We start from the raw sequence: 15,000 nt of genomic DNA, 5'->3' as shown, positions 1-15,000 counted from the left end.
CCCCACTGTGTCCCAACAGCTAACAAGTGTCCCGACTATCGCCTCGAAAAAAAACCCGGAGCCTTTGGGACAAAAAATGCGGAGCATCAGGATGGGAAGGTGTGCAGCATTTAGTCCGAATGTCACTTTTAGACTATAACTCCATATCTGTGAGCTACGCTGTGTTCATAGTGGACCGTGGACACACCAGATATGATATGTCACGCTTGAACGCGCCTCATCGAGGGTTGGATGTTGGATGTTTACTCACAGAGGAAGTCGGAGAGCACATCGGGCTGGTTGTAGTGCACCGCGGCCACGCACATGGTGTTGAGGCCCACCAGGCAGAGCACCGTCCAGTAGAAAGCCTGAGTCTTCACTATCTTGCGGATGAAGAATCGCAGTCGTCGCTCCTTCTTGCTGTAGTTGGAGCCGTCTTTGCCGCTCTTTATGCTGGAGCGGGCAAAGCCTGGGTGGAGGGGGGGGGGGGGTGAAGGTTTATAGTTAAGTTTGACTGATATGGTTTCTCTTTTTGGAGCCATCAATACCTCCACTGTAGAGGATATAAAGATATAAAGCTGACATTAACCAAAGCGCTGAAGTTTGGCTCGAAAAGAGCAGAAACTTTGAAGGAGGTTTTTGTCATCCTCGCTCGTCTTCATCGCTCTGTTTTTCTCACCTACTGCATCACCCATGTTGTCCTCTCCTTCCTCAGGGTTCAGCAGCTCCGTCTTGTTGTTTTTGGTTTTGATGGTTGGCCTTCGCCTCGAACCTAGCGACGAGGAAAGATATATATATATATATATATATATTGTGTTTATCTACATATCTCTCAAGTGCTTCCGTCTCACCCATCCGACTGTCCCACATTCACACCTTCATTTGAGCAGTTCTGACGTCGTTTGGCATCATTAGCGGAACACACTGGTAACACCTGCTTACCCTAGAATAACCCTTTCACATTATTAGTCATTTATTGAAAATCAATCTTCTACTTAAACACGTTTTGGTATTCTACAGTGTTCACATGTTTCCATCAACTGTTTGGGAATAAAACTCGACTGCATTGTTTGGTGAGAAGTCGGCGCTGTAGAATACGTGAGGCTGTAATCCGCCAGTATAACAGAGTAGAAGAAGAAGAGGTTGCAAAGCAGCTGACATGGCCGCCGAACCGTACGAGAGGAAGACGGAGAGAGAGGTCTTCAGGAATTTGTTTCAATTATGCAACTTTTAGTTGTTATTTCATGTAATCAGCTATTCATTGGCCACGTCAGAACAATAGAGTGTATATAAGAAGTGGACGTAGTCATCGGGATGTCACCCGTTGGTTTGTGAACTGATGTTACAAAGCCTCGAGTTCGACGCCATCTTGGATTACGGCCGTCGCCATGTTGGTTTTTTTCTGCAAACGATGAACAGGAAGTGACCGTATATGGACTGAGGAGGAGCGACGAAGAGACGCCGTATACGTCTCTGGCTGGACTAATTCATTAGCCTCACTCTTTTTCCTTACAGCTCTCTCTCTCACACACACACACACACACACACACACACACACACACACACACACACACAATTTAAAACAAGTGAGAGAAGGCCGGTTACCATCAAAGTTCCCTGTGCCGTCCTCCTCGGCCAGAATCACCTCTTCTGGACAAGAAAATAACATTTTAGTACACTGTTGGTTTTCTCCGCATAGAGTATGTGTATACATGAGAACGAGCAGTGTGTGTGTGTGTGTGTGTGTGTGTGTGTGTGTGTGCGTGTGTGTGTCAGTGTGCACTGACCTGCTTTGCAGATCCACTCCAGGTACCCGTTGAGCTCTCTCTCAATCTGCTGCTGTCGCCTCAGCTTGAGGAACTCGCTCCTGTTCTCCACTCGCTCTCTCTCTTTGGCAAATTCACTGCGGGCGCATTGTGGTTCTACGTCATTTGGTCTCATTTTGAATCAAACGAAGCAGAGAAAATAAACCGTGCAACAGGCAAACGGAAGGAAAAGGTGTTACATGTTGAGACAGTGTGACAGTGTTGTGCTTGTGAGGAGCGTACCCTGAGAGCACACCCAGCACCAGGTTGAGCATGAAGAAGGAGCCGATGATGATGAGGGGGATGTAGTACATCCAGTTCCAGGCGCTGCCCTCCACGTCGTTACTCTGCGGGAGAAAACACAGAGACAGACGCGGTGTTACTCATCTGATATATTAAAAATGTATATGTCCATCACCACCGATGATGGCCTGAAAGCTCAGAAATGTTTCACTGTCCTGTGCACAGACGTTCATGTAGAGAGTGACTAAACCGTCTCTGGAAGAGACCTGTCAATCAGCGTGTAGCCCCGCCCCTAAATCATCCCCTGCTTTATGGTGTGTTTGACTCTAAATGGAGCATAATGTACTAAATGAACATCATGCTGTATTGAAGAAGACTGTAAACTAGAGGTTGAGACCATAAACTCATGTTTACAATGTTTACTGAGGGAATAAATCAAGAGAGAAGTAGAGTCATTTTAGACTAGACTTCTATACAACCAGAGGAGTCGCCCCCTGGTGGACACTAGAGAGAATGCAGCTTTAACACACTTTATGAGATCACAATCAAACTAAAAATGAAGCTAACTACCTGGAGACACCAGGATGGACTGAAAGATGTTGGCACCTTTATCTCTGGTGCAGAAGAACCAAGGAGAGATCTGGTTTGCGAGTTGTTCTGACATGAGGAGCGACACGTGTTCATGTCCTCAAACGTGACCCGGCTGCAGAGACGTACTTGCGCGCAGACAAGACAACACACGGACACAACGTCATGTGCGGTGTCACATTACAGCGTCTCCTGCTGTCACAAACATCGACAAGCGATGCAGTTGATTGACACTATGCCACTTCCTTTTATTCCCCCCCCCACCAAATCAGCTGACAATGAGAGCAATCAGGTTACTGGAGCATGTTGTGTTTCTGTTACCCGTGTAACGCCTTAATGGAACTATCAGCTGATTATCATCTGCCGCTGCAGCGCTCGCGTGCATGTGTTTTATCCTGCGCGGTACAGCTGGTGCAAGCGGCCCCGTTCTCTATTAAACTTTCATTGGTTTCCTCCCGACTGCCCGTGTGAGTGTGGAAGTCGGCCTCCATCCATCAGAAAAAAGATGTTAAATATAGAGCGAGACGGACCAGAATAGAGAGCGGAAGAGAAGGAGGCGGAGAGGGAGCGAGGGAGCGAGCGACTCCGACGGCAGGACAGATGAGAAGACAGATAAAAGGGAGTCGGAGAAGGAGAAAGAGAGAGTGGGATGGAAAATGGCTTTTAGACAAATAAATGGTGTTTTGAATCAAATCTCAAACTACTTTATGCCTCATTTGGCCGAGTGAAATTCAAGCCAATCACCAACCACACCCACACCCGCCCGCCCCCCCGCGACTCCTTCAGGGCGCTGAAAAGGATACAGTACAAACCCAACGCACATCACAGAGACCACAAAGAACAGTCGCAACGGTGACTTCACACGAATGTTGGGAAAAAGTGACCCGATTTTTGGTTTCTGAGGGCAGATTCTCTGTGGGACACAGTCGCAGTGACGTCACCCATCGGTTCGCGAGCAACGGTTGCGAAGACTTGAGTTTGGTTGTTCAGTCGTTAAGTTGCCATCGTGGTTTTTGGGCCGTTGCCATCTTGGTTTAAAGCAACCAGAAGTGACACGAGAGGGTGGAGCTAAGTACAAATAAGACATTTGTACTTAGAAGTGTGAAAGAGGTAAAGATGAAAACATGGACAACTCCCAGACCGGACAACACAATGGTAACGACTTGATCAATCACAGTGAGCCCCGCCCCTAAAGCACACCCTGCTTTATGGTCTGTTTGACTCTAAATGAACATCGTGCCTGAAACTCCTCGATGTTAATCCCGTAGATCGAACTCCGTGTTGCTAAAAGCTAACTCACGTAGTAGAGCATGTCCGTCCATCCCTCCATGGTGATGCACTGGAAGACGGTGAGCACGGCGAACAGGATGTTGTCGAACTGGGTGATGCCGTAGTTGGGTCCGATCCAGCGCTCTTCGCACACCGTGCCGTTAGGACACAGCCGCGACGGCAAATTTTCGCCGCACGGCAACGAGTCCACTACCTCTCCTGAGGAAAGAGAGAGAGACCCGACGTTGCAGTGAGTTCAGTTTGGATCAGAAAGCTAATTCTAACAAACACATGATACAGGTCCAAAAGGAGCTGGAGGTGTGGACGAACTTCTCGTTAATATCTTCAGGGTATTTTGCATGGTAGCCATTACAAAGCCAAAACTTTGACTCACAGTAGTAAGAAAAGGGAAGGTGTTGCTAAGAATCAAGTTTGGCGATTTCTCCGTCGCCATCTTGGCTTTTTGCAGCCAGTGAACAGGAAGTGACCATATTTGGACTGAGGAGGAGCTGCGTAGAGACGCCGTATACGTCTCTGGTAGAGACCTGTCAATCAGCGTGTAGCCCCGCCCCCTAAAGCATCCCCTGTTTTATGGTCTGTTTGACTCTAAATGGAGCATAATGTATAAATGAACATCATGCTGTATTGAAGAAGACTGTAAACTAGAGATTGAGACCATAAACTCATGTTTACAATGTTTACTGAGGGAATAAATCAAGAGAGAAGTAGAGTCATTTTAGACTAGACTTCTATACAACCAGAGGAGTCGCCCCCTGGTGGACACTAGAGAGAATGCAGCTTTAAGACACTTCCGCATTGGTTTTACTCGGCAGAACAGGAGGTTGCCGCCTGCTTAAAACTGAAGCAGCTAATTTGAATTTATACATCATTCTTTTGACTATTTACACCTGTGCTTCTCCTACTGTGACATGTCAAAAATATCTTCCACGAACTGGGGCGGAGCCATCGTTAATGTTATGAGCCCCACCGGTGCTCTTCCCACTGTGGCAAGTCAAAAGATCTGCAGTAAAAAAAAAAAACGGCTTTTGGACGTTTTATTTTCTTCTTACGCGTGACTTTGTCGAAGCAGGTACTGTGGAACTTTCCCATGTAGAACTCCAGGCCGATGATGGCGAACATGAGGATGGCCACGAACAACAGCAGGCCAATCTGCAGCAGGGGGATCATAGCCTTCATGATGGACTTGAGCACCACCTGCAGGCCTGGAGGACACAATCAGAAGGATCAGCGTTAAATGTTATCGTGGACGGATTTGGGGTAATTTTTGTCCTGCCATTCCTTATTGATGGGTTTGCTTCTGCAAACCAAGCAACAAGGGGAGCGCTGACAACCGTTTTTTTTTTTTTAGTAAATGCATGCATTGGTTTGTTAAATGGACAGCGTGCGCACAAAGAAAGACTTACTGGGAATCCCAGACACCAGTTTTAGTGGTCGTAGCACTCTGACGGCTCGCAGCGTCCTCAGGTCAAGCTGAGACCCCACCGACGACAAAATACTGCAGAGAGAAAGAGAGAGGGAGGGAGAACAGAGAGCAACGTCACTTTAAGAGGCCTTTATGTCTCTCAAAAATAGTCTTTTCAACGACTACCATATTTAAATTTGTGCTAATCATGATTCTGCAGCTCGCTGGGCGCACACCTTGTGGTCAGATCATGAACCTTATAGCTCGACGTTGACAATTACAACAGAAAGGATGGAGTCAGTGATCCAGTACCAGTATAATGCTCTGAGCCACCACGGCCTCGTTCCCCCGTATCCTGCTCTGACCGCACCGTGTTTTATGTGTCTTCAGTGCGTACGTGTGAAACTCTGGTGTAAAGTCAGCCAGAAACAAGGCTGGAAGATTCCATGCGCTGTCTCGTACGGGGGCGGGAGGGTCTGTCCAACACGAGGGGGAGGAGGAGGGGGGGGGGGGGGTGCACTGAGGAAGAGGAGAGAGAGTAACGAAGGGAGGGGAGGGGGGAGCACGACGTGGGCAGACATGTTTTATTTCAGACCAGTGGAAAGAAAACATCCAAAATACACATTCAGGTTTTTATTTCACTTCCTCCTAGAGAAGAGAGAGAGAAAACAAGAAACGGATTCAAGCCCCCCCCCCCCCTCCATCTGTCTCCAGGTCGGTTGCTAATTCCGGTGTGACGTAATTTTTTAACGGAAACGGTAACCGGCAGCCAAGCCCCTCGTTCCCTCAATGGCTTTTTAACTGCCGTGGCTAAAGGCCGGGCTGCAGACCCTAAAAAACACCAGACCTCAGCAAAAAAGATCCGCCAGGACACACATATGGATCACATGACTCTGTGATGTTTAATCTACATGTTAGGGTTCACACACACACACACACACACACACACACACACACACACACACACACACACACGTACGGATCACATGACTCTGTGATGTTTAATCTTTGTTTGTGTTTCACCCGTTTCTGTTTCCTTCTGTCCGGGAGAACAGATCTTCAGTATTCACCGTCCTCTCCTCCTCTCAGACAAAACTATAAAAAACCCTCCAGGATGCAGTCACCCCTGGCAACGGCTGAAACCTGCCCACTCAGTGCACCGAGGTGGCCGGTAGAGGGAGTGGCGACTGTGCCGCCAGGGGGGGGGGGGGGGGGCAGTGGAACAACAACATGAATGTGAAGGAGTAGAATGGAGGGAGGAGAAGAAAAACAACTGAGGATGTCTTATTAATGTTGCTATTTGACTATTATCATTCTGTATTTGATTTAATATGTCCATGGCCTGTGTGACTTACTCTTCAAGAGTAGTGAGGTAATGAGAGACAAAAAACAATGAACAGGAAGTGACCATATTTTGAGAGAGGAGTGACGTAGAGACCTGTCAATCACTGTGTAGCCCCGCCCCCTAAAGCATCCCCTGCTTTATGGTGTGTTTGACTCTAAATGGAGCATAATGTACTAAATGAACATCATGCTGTATTGAAGAAGACTGTAAACTAGAGATTGAGACATAAACTCATGTTTACAATGTTTACTGAGGGAATAAATCAAGAGAGAAGTAGAGTCATTTTAGACTAGACTTCTATACAACCAGAGGAGTCGCCCCCTGGTGGACACTAGAGAGAATGCAGCTTTAACACATTGCCGGCTGATTGTGAGGCAGTTAAGTACGTGGAATAAGCTCATGACTCAAATACTATGCGTCGTGAACACGCATAGATGAGCGTCCCCGATGAAATGCGGACCCAACATCCCCCCCGCCGCCGCCAGACATGAGAGTGAGAGAAAGAGTGAGCAGATTGAAACAGAGTGATAGTCCTGTGTGTCAAAAGTGTGAGATTCGACTGCTGAGAGAGAGAAGCCCCCAAAGAGAGACAGAGACTCCAGAGAGAAGGAGCGTCTCGTCTGCAGGAGGGAGAAAGGTGTTTGGACAGCGATGACAGAAGCTTTCACTCCCGGGAAACACCTAACAATCAACCTGTAAAGCACACACACACACACACACACACACACACACACACACACACACACACACACACACACACACACAACTTAAACGGTGCTATAATATGCTGACAGTGTGTTCACCTTTCCTGTGTTCCAACTGACCTCTTCATGGCTGTATTGCGTCTTGCATTTCACTGAAGCGAGGTGTCGTAATGGATGAACGAGGTGCAGATGAAGGACGTCACGTGAGTGAAGCAGCGTGTCCTCACACAGCGGTTTGGAGGATGTCTTACCAAAATGTTACTCCTCATTTTTGGTGTGTTTTCCTATGAGAGCCTGCAACACGTATCACGCCTGTTTGAAGAAGACTGTAAACTAGAGATGTAGACCATAAACTCATGTTTACAATGTTTACTGAGGGAATAAATCAAGAGAGAAGTAGAGTCATTTTAGACTAGACTTCTATACAACCAGAGGAGTCGCCCCCTGGTGGACACTAGAGAGAATGCAGCTTCAACACGTGAAGCATCGGCTTCACTCTGCAGAACCGGAGGTTGTCGGCTGGTTTTCACACAAAAGTCCAGCAGTCCGCTCGTTACATGAACACGACGTCATCGTCTGCGTATCGCAACTCAATAATCGCTTCACGGTGAAAACACGCGTTCATGTTTCATTTGCAATAGTTAATTAATAAATGTTTTAATTGCTGGTGAAGGTAATCAGTGCGTGACGTCCTGTTGTCTCTACAGAGGGACACTGATGATGATGAAGATGAAGATTAAGATGATGATGAAGATCTCAGGGGTCACTCCCCGCCTTCACTTCGCCCCCGGTCTCTCCCCGCTCGCGGCATTGCCATGGCGACCGGCGATTCCTCCTCTCTTCGCCCGAGTCTCCACGGTTACCGACCTGCTCTCATTCATAAGCGTTGCCGGGGCAACGCAGCACTGGCTCATTGATGGAATCTCGGCATTGCCGCAGCAACGGGGATGGGAAGTGGGTCTCCTAGCGATTGATTTTCAACCCCTCCGAGCCCCCGCATCTCCCTCCCACACACACACACACACACACACACACACACACACACACACACACACACACACACACACACACACACACACACACACACACATTAACCTCAACTACCCCCTCACACAACAGCAGCTCTCGTGCACGGTGAAAGTGTAACAGTGTGTACACACAAGCGTAACTTCCCTGGCATGCATGCAGCCACACACACACACACACACACACACACACACACACACACACACACACAGATGTGAGTCAGATTCTATAGAAGGAGCCTGGTAGAATCTTAAACCAGTCGTTTAGAGGTGCTAGAGGTTGGTTAAAATCCCTCTGACCGTAGTGAACAACGTGTCAAACAGCCTGAAGTTAGTAAAGACTTGTTTCATTTACTCTTAAAGGGACAGTGTGTAGGAGGTGTTGGCATCTAGCGGTGCGGTTGCAGAATACCTCCACCTCTCTCTCACTCCTCCCTTCTTCCAGAACGCCGTTCGCCTCCCTCAAAGGCCATCCATACCATAATAACATGTTTGTTTTTCTTGCATTCTGCAGCTCGCGTTAGTGCATGTTGGAGAACTAGAGTCAGTGTTTGGTTTGTCCGTTCTGGGCTGCCGTACAAACATATCACTACGTGAAGAGGAACCCCCTGGAGGCCAAAGCTATCTCTGCAGTCGTGTTCCCTGTTTGGAGAGCGCTGAAAGAAATAAACCGCTGAGGATTTTTCCCCCAGATCTCATATATAGATATCATATCAATCATTGAATCTAATCTACGGTACAGTCTGAACCGGGACCTTTATCATTTAGATCAAAGATTACGAATTTAAATGATGTCATGAGCTCAAACGCAACATGCGTGTGCCTCTAGTAGTGTTGTATGTCATGCATGCCATCACAGTGTGGCTTCTCTGGCAAAAAAATAGTAAAGACACACTCACAGCATGACAGAGACTGGGACAAGATCCAGCCTCTGACATGTGCATGAGCTGTGTGTGTGTGTGTGTGTGTGTGTGTGTGTGTGAGAGTATGTGCACGTGGTTTATGTGTGTATTGTGTGGAAATAGTGTGGGAGTGCCATGTGTCATCACAGTGTGAACTCCTGTCCCCTTAGTGCCTCCTGCTGAGCCCTCACCCGCCACACACACACACACACACACACACACACACACACACACACACACACACACACACACACACACACACACACGATGGACAGTGTTCCAGTGTGACCCGGTGCACAGTTAAGGAATTTGAACAATATGTCTGAACATTAGTGTAAGTAACAAATATACGATACGCCTATTTTACCGTTATAATTATAAATATTTTGATATTTGCGAATATTAATGGGGTCATTACTTGAGTTTTTCCTTGTTATATTTCAATCATCTCTAAAATGTAATAATAATCTTGTATCTTCCCACCACACGGTGCTGGAGCTCAGCTGAGACCTGCTGATGAAAACTTCCTGATTTGGCTGCTTCAAAATAAAAGCTTTCAAAATAACAAAATGGCGGGGGACTTTTTGCTGTGAAGAATATATATATATATATAAAACAAAATTTACCAAATTAGCAGAGCTTTGTTAGCGTCTGTTTTCTTCAATAAAACACAAATAAATAAATAAACGGGGGACTTCTATTTTGAAGAATGTATAGGGGACGAAATGTGTTCATTCACAATTTCCCAGCCGCTCCTATGACCACAACATATATCCTGAATCACTGTCCGATCAGACGGGTCGCATTGAAGTGTCAAGTGTTGAAACACGAGGCGCAAAAAATGCATATGATCACTAACGTGCTTTCAAAATAAGAGACACGAACACCGGCCTCCTGGTTGAAAGTCGAGTGTTTGTCTGAAGTAGTAGAGCCCCCCCCCCCCCCCCATCTCTCTCCTGTAGATACGGGACATTAAGCAGCACTTTCCGATCGTTATGTCACCACTCGACACCCCCCGTCCTCCACCACCAAGGTGGTACGACCCAATCACTTTCTCTTATTGGGAGAGCCCATCTGCTCGGTGCAGAGGGGGGTCGGGGGAGAAGTCGGCGGTAGGGTTGCAGGTGAAGGGGGGTACTGTGGTGGCTTCGTCACCCGTAGGGGTTTGGGAATCTTCCCCACCGGCTCGTGTCGTCAGACCTCTTCCTCTCACTTCATCAAAGACACTTTCCCTCTTTCCATCCAAACATCTCACCCGGTCCCTCGTTTCATTCCTCTCTGCCCTTTCTCTTCCCCGTCTCCTGGTTTGCTGAAGCGTTCATTGGCAGAGGCAGGATGCAAGCACTCTCATTCTGACCACATTCTCCACCCCCCCCCCCCCCCTTTCCTCTTTCCTTCCCTCTCTTCATTTTCTCCCTCACACATTATTGCTGATCTCAGCAGAGTGCTAACACTCAGCTGATGGACTCTCTCTCTCTCTCTCTCTCTCTCTCTCTACCTCCACCCCCAAACCAAACTCCCTCATTTTCCCTTTATTCCATTTACTTCATGTATGATCAGGCGAAGGAGGATGGAAGGTGGCTTTTCCTCTCTCTCATCTACGCCTTCACTCCTCCACCCTTCTGTCAATTAATCACATGTTTATTAACCTTTATTTATCTGGGGAAGGCTTGCTGAGTGTGCTTGCTTTTCTGAAAACACCCTCTGGCCACTGGAGGGTTTTGTAGGCAGGCGGCAACCTCCGGTTCTGAAAAGTGAAGCCAATGCTTCACGTGTTAAAGCTGCATTCTCTCTAGTGTCCACCAGGGGGCGACTCCTCTGGTTGTATAGAAGTCTAGTCTAAAATGACTCTACTTCTCTCTTGACTTATTCCCTCAGTAAACATTGTAAACATGAGTTTATTTTCTACGTCACTCCTCCGCATTCCAAATATGCTGCAAAAAAACAACAACACGGCGACGACCGTAATCCAAGATGGCTACGGCAAAATCACCGGACTCCAGCCTTCAAAACATCCGTCCAACGAGTGAGAGTCACGACGACTACGTCCACTTCTTATATACAGACTATGAGCTTAAGTGATCTGAACAAAAGCAGCTTGATGCCCCATTTTAAAGTAGTAATCCAAAAATGATCTCTCGGCTTTATTTATTAATGAATTCTGACTTTTTACAAATCATCATTATATTGCTGCATCGGCATCCTTTCTATGCGTTTATTGCCATTAAATTACATCAAGATGTGTTCATTTTGGGTTCATAGCGCTGCAGTAGACCAGACATGTGTCTAGAGTCTTCACTGAGCCCCTCCAAGACCATGCTACAAACCCAGACGCGACAGTTTCTCAGACCTATCTGGGACTTCCACAAAATCTACAAAGCAATGTTTGCATTTGGTGCGAACACAGCAGTAACAGAGTAAGAGGTGTTCGATCTTCATTCACGTTGTATCGCCAGATCCTCCAGCCACAGTGGATGTTTCCTGATCCTCCGGTGCAGTGGCTGTTTGTCAGTCCTGCTCCATTCCTGTCCTTTAATTACACAGACACTCATCCCTCTCCTGTTCACCCACGTCATTCCTTCCTGCGTCTCTAATCTTCCTCCAGTTTTTCCATTCACCTCTCTTCCTCCTTCGCTCTCCCCCCTCCTCTCTCTCTCTCTCTTTCTCTCTCTTTCTACCAGCCGGCTGATTGGCCCACCTGTCCCTCCGTCCCCTGCCAGCACGACTCTTGGACCTCATGAGGACACGACGTCTGGACTTCTGTGTCCTTGTTTGTGGGCGTTGGCGTTTGTGAGCATGTCATGTAGCTGGATATTTGTGTGTAAAGTACGTATATATGTAGGCTTTCCAGTTGTTTTAGGCTGCAAATTTCCCAACATATATTTGTGATGTCCAAAGAACTACCCAAACCTAAAAAAATGGATCCAATGATTACACGCAATCAAAGTCAACAAAGAATTATCAAGCATCGTTGCAGCTCTATGGAGCTTTAAGCGCATCTTCTTAGATTCTGTTATGTTTCTGTTTGGTTCCGTTTCATTTCTCCGATCAACATTAACTGTTTCCAGCTGCAGCAGGCAGCTTATTAAATAATAGTTTAAATAAACCCATAGTACGCTACATGACCAGCACCAAACGGTAGACAGCCAACGTTAGCATTCTCACTCCAAACTTGTCAAATACCAACACAACGTCCCCCTCCAGTATCAGTTTCTTGGTCGTGTCAAGAACGGCGTGTCCGTTTTTTGACCGTTACATGCATCGTGTCTTTTCAAAATAAACTTCTGTGTTCACGGGAAAGGTACAGTTACTGCTTGTTACATGCTTAGTGTCCTTTCAAAATAAACTTCTGTGTTCACGGGAAAGGTACAGTTACTGCTTGTTACATGCTTAATGTCCTTTCAAAATAAACTTCCAACTTACATTTAGGTACTTGGTTAGGTTAAACAAATTGATTTTGAGGGCCACTGACCAAGTGGCCATTTTTGACGAGTCGGGATGCGAGAACGGTTTTGAGCAGCCGGTGAACAAAACGTTTAGCAGCTAGAAAGAGCCAGATCATTTTGTCATGGGTTGGTGGAGACCAAAACAGAGTGATGACTGCTGAACTTACATTCAATGACAACCTTAAAACGGTCCTATTTTCTCCTTCTCCTCCAGAGATGTCAGAGGTCAGAGGTCAGGCAGAGTCGGGTAGAGAGCAGCAGAGCTGGGCCCGATTTCAAACTTCAAGTGTCTCGCTAAAGGACACTTAAGCAGAACAAATGCCTGTAAGCGCTGTGGGCGTGATGGTGAACTGGTTTAACTTCACCACCTCGCTGCCCTCGCATTGTGTGTCTGTAGGTGTGCGTTTGTGTCTGTGATCTCTATTTCTGTTCACAAGGGCGTGTGGGTGTGCACAAAGCACCACACACTGAAGCTTTTAGCAACACAAAAAAAGATATACATTTACACGTTACATGAACTTGCGTTATCGGCAGATACCGAGTACCGATCCAATAGGTTGATACTCGATCAATCATTTCCGATACTGGTATCGGTATCGGTACAACTTCAAACCCAGCCTCCATTTTCTTCCTTTCTTAAACAACCTCGGTGTCAATGAAATGCACTTGACGGAGGACAACCCCACTCCTCTTCACACGTGGTCCTCACCTCCACCTCGTCCATTATCTTTGTGCACCAGAACAGCTCAACGGGTACCGTCACGACGCTGGTACAAAACCCAAACACCCTCTACATGAGTGGCGTGTTCACGTGCGGCAGACTGCCTGCAGGGACCAGAGTTGGAGGGTATAGGGGAACGTATAGGAGAGTGATGAGTCTCTAAATGACTGCAGAGCAATAATGATAATGGAAGTGATGGCAAAGGGACAATTTTCTGCCAGCCAGGTACTCTCTCTCTCTCTCTCTCTCTCTCTCTCTCTCTCTCTCTCTCTCTCTCTCTCTTGTTCTCTCTCTCTCTCTCTCTCTCTCTCTCTCTCTCTTGTTCTCTCTCTCTCTCTCTCTTGTTCTCTCTCTCTCTCTCTCGTTCTCTCTCTCTCTCTCTCTCGTTCTCTCTCTCTCTCTCTTGTTCTCTCTCTCTCTCTCTCTCTCTCGTTCTCTCTCTTGTTCTCTCTCTCTCTCTCTCTCTCTCTCCTCTCTCTCTCTCTCTCTCTCTCTCTCTCTCTCTCTCTATGTATGTGTGACCTCATTTCTCTCTCCTAAGCTGGACTTCATTTCCTCTCTCAATGTTCATACAGTATTTTCTCAGTGGATATACTTCAACACGGTGTGTGCACCAATCCACGGCGTTGAGTTAAATGTTGATTTGGTGATTCAAGCTAAAATTAGTTAATGTTTCATTCAAGCTTCCCTCAGCTTAACGTTTAACCCATTTTTGGCGGCTTGAGTTCCGATGTGCGGGTCCCGGGGCAGAGGACGTCGCATGTGGACAGATCGTGAAGCCCTCTGAAGGCAAATTTGTGATTTGTGATTTTGGGCTGTACAAAATAAATTGTATTACTGTAAATTGAATCTAATCTGTCCCGTTTCTGATGCAAAACTCAGCAGTGAGTCGACCTTGCAGTGAGCCTGCAAGTTCTGATGTCATTTGGAGTCTTTGCCAGATACACTTGTGACTCAGTATGCCCCCCCCCCCTCGACCCCCACCCCCCACAAAATGTCACTCAAATAGACACCAATCAGGAAGAGACTCAAAATGACAACAAAGAGATGCAAAACACAGATGCAAAACAGCTGCAAAGAGATGCAAAATGACTACAAAGAGATGCAAAACAGCTGCAAAGAGACACACCAATTACTAAAAAGTGACACAAAACAACCACAAAGAGACAGAAAACAACAAAAAGATGATAAACATGAGGTTTGCATGTGGCCAGGGGCCCATTGTCTCATAACCCCCCCATGTCTAGGGGACCTGGTCCTTCCTATCCCTATGTTATGAAAATGGTATACTAGCCTTAGAACATTTTGGATAAATATACACACAAGTATACTTTTCAAAAACACATGTATGATACATTGAGTTCTATTTCTGTCTCTGAACGTCCAACAGAAGAGTCGTAGGGACGTCTACGGTGTCCTCTCGTTGACTGACTGGCCCAGAGTCTCCTCCTAATGATTAGATCACTGAGTGACGTCACCGAAAATCAATGAACTGTCATCCCTGAATACTAAATACACCGGTCACTCTGTGTGTGTGTGTGTGTGTGTGT

The 15,000-nt window shown here is 46.8% G+C and overlaps 1 protein-coding gene across 1 annotated transcript in view; it reads right to left on the bottom strand.

The window, feature by feature from the left end:
* cacna1ab (calcium channel, voltage-dependent, P/Q type, alpha 1A subunit, b) overlaps nucleotides 1–15,000 on the bottom strand; it is an 89,073-nt gene that overhangs the window by 58,180 nt on the left and 15,893 nt on the right. Inside the window, 8 exon segments of the mRNA XM_068704366.1 lie at nucleotides 251–448; nucleotides 659–751; nucleotides 1,585–1,629; nucleotides 1,767–1,882; nucleotides 2,028–2,131; nucleotides 3,916–4,103; nucleotides 4,955–5,107; nucleotides 5,309–5,400. Of these exon segments, the coding sequence (XP_068560467.1) occupies nucleotides 251–448; nucleotides 659–751; nucleotides 1,585–1,629; nucleotides 1,767–1,882; nucleotides 2,028–2,131; nucleotides 3,916–4,103; nucleotides 4,955–5,107; nucleotides 5,309–5,400 (989 nt within the window).

The sequence above is a fragment of the Cebidichthys violaceus genome, unplaced genomic scaffold (assembly GCF_023349555.1).
Source record: "Cebidichthys violaceus isolate CVI_PGR_0920_01 unplaced genomic scaffold, fCebVio1.0.p SCAF_90, whole genome shotgun sequence".
NCBI classification, from domain to species: Eukaryota; Metazoa; Chordata; class Actinopteri; order Perciformes; family Stichaeidae; genus Cebidichthys; species Cebidichthys violaceus.
This window is presented reverse-complemented; position numbering and strand designations above follow the sequence as displayed.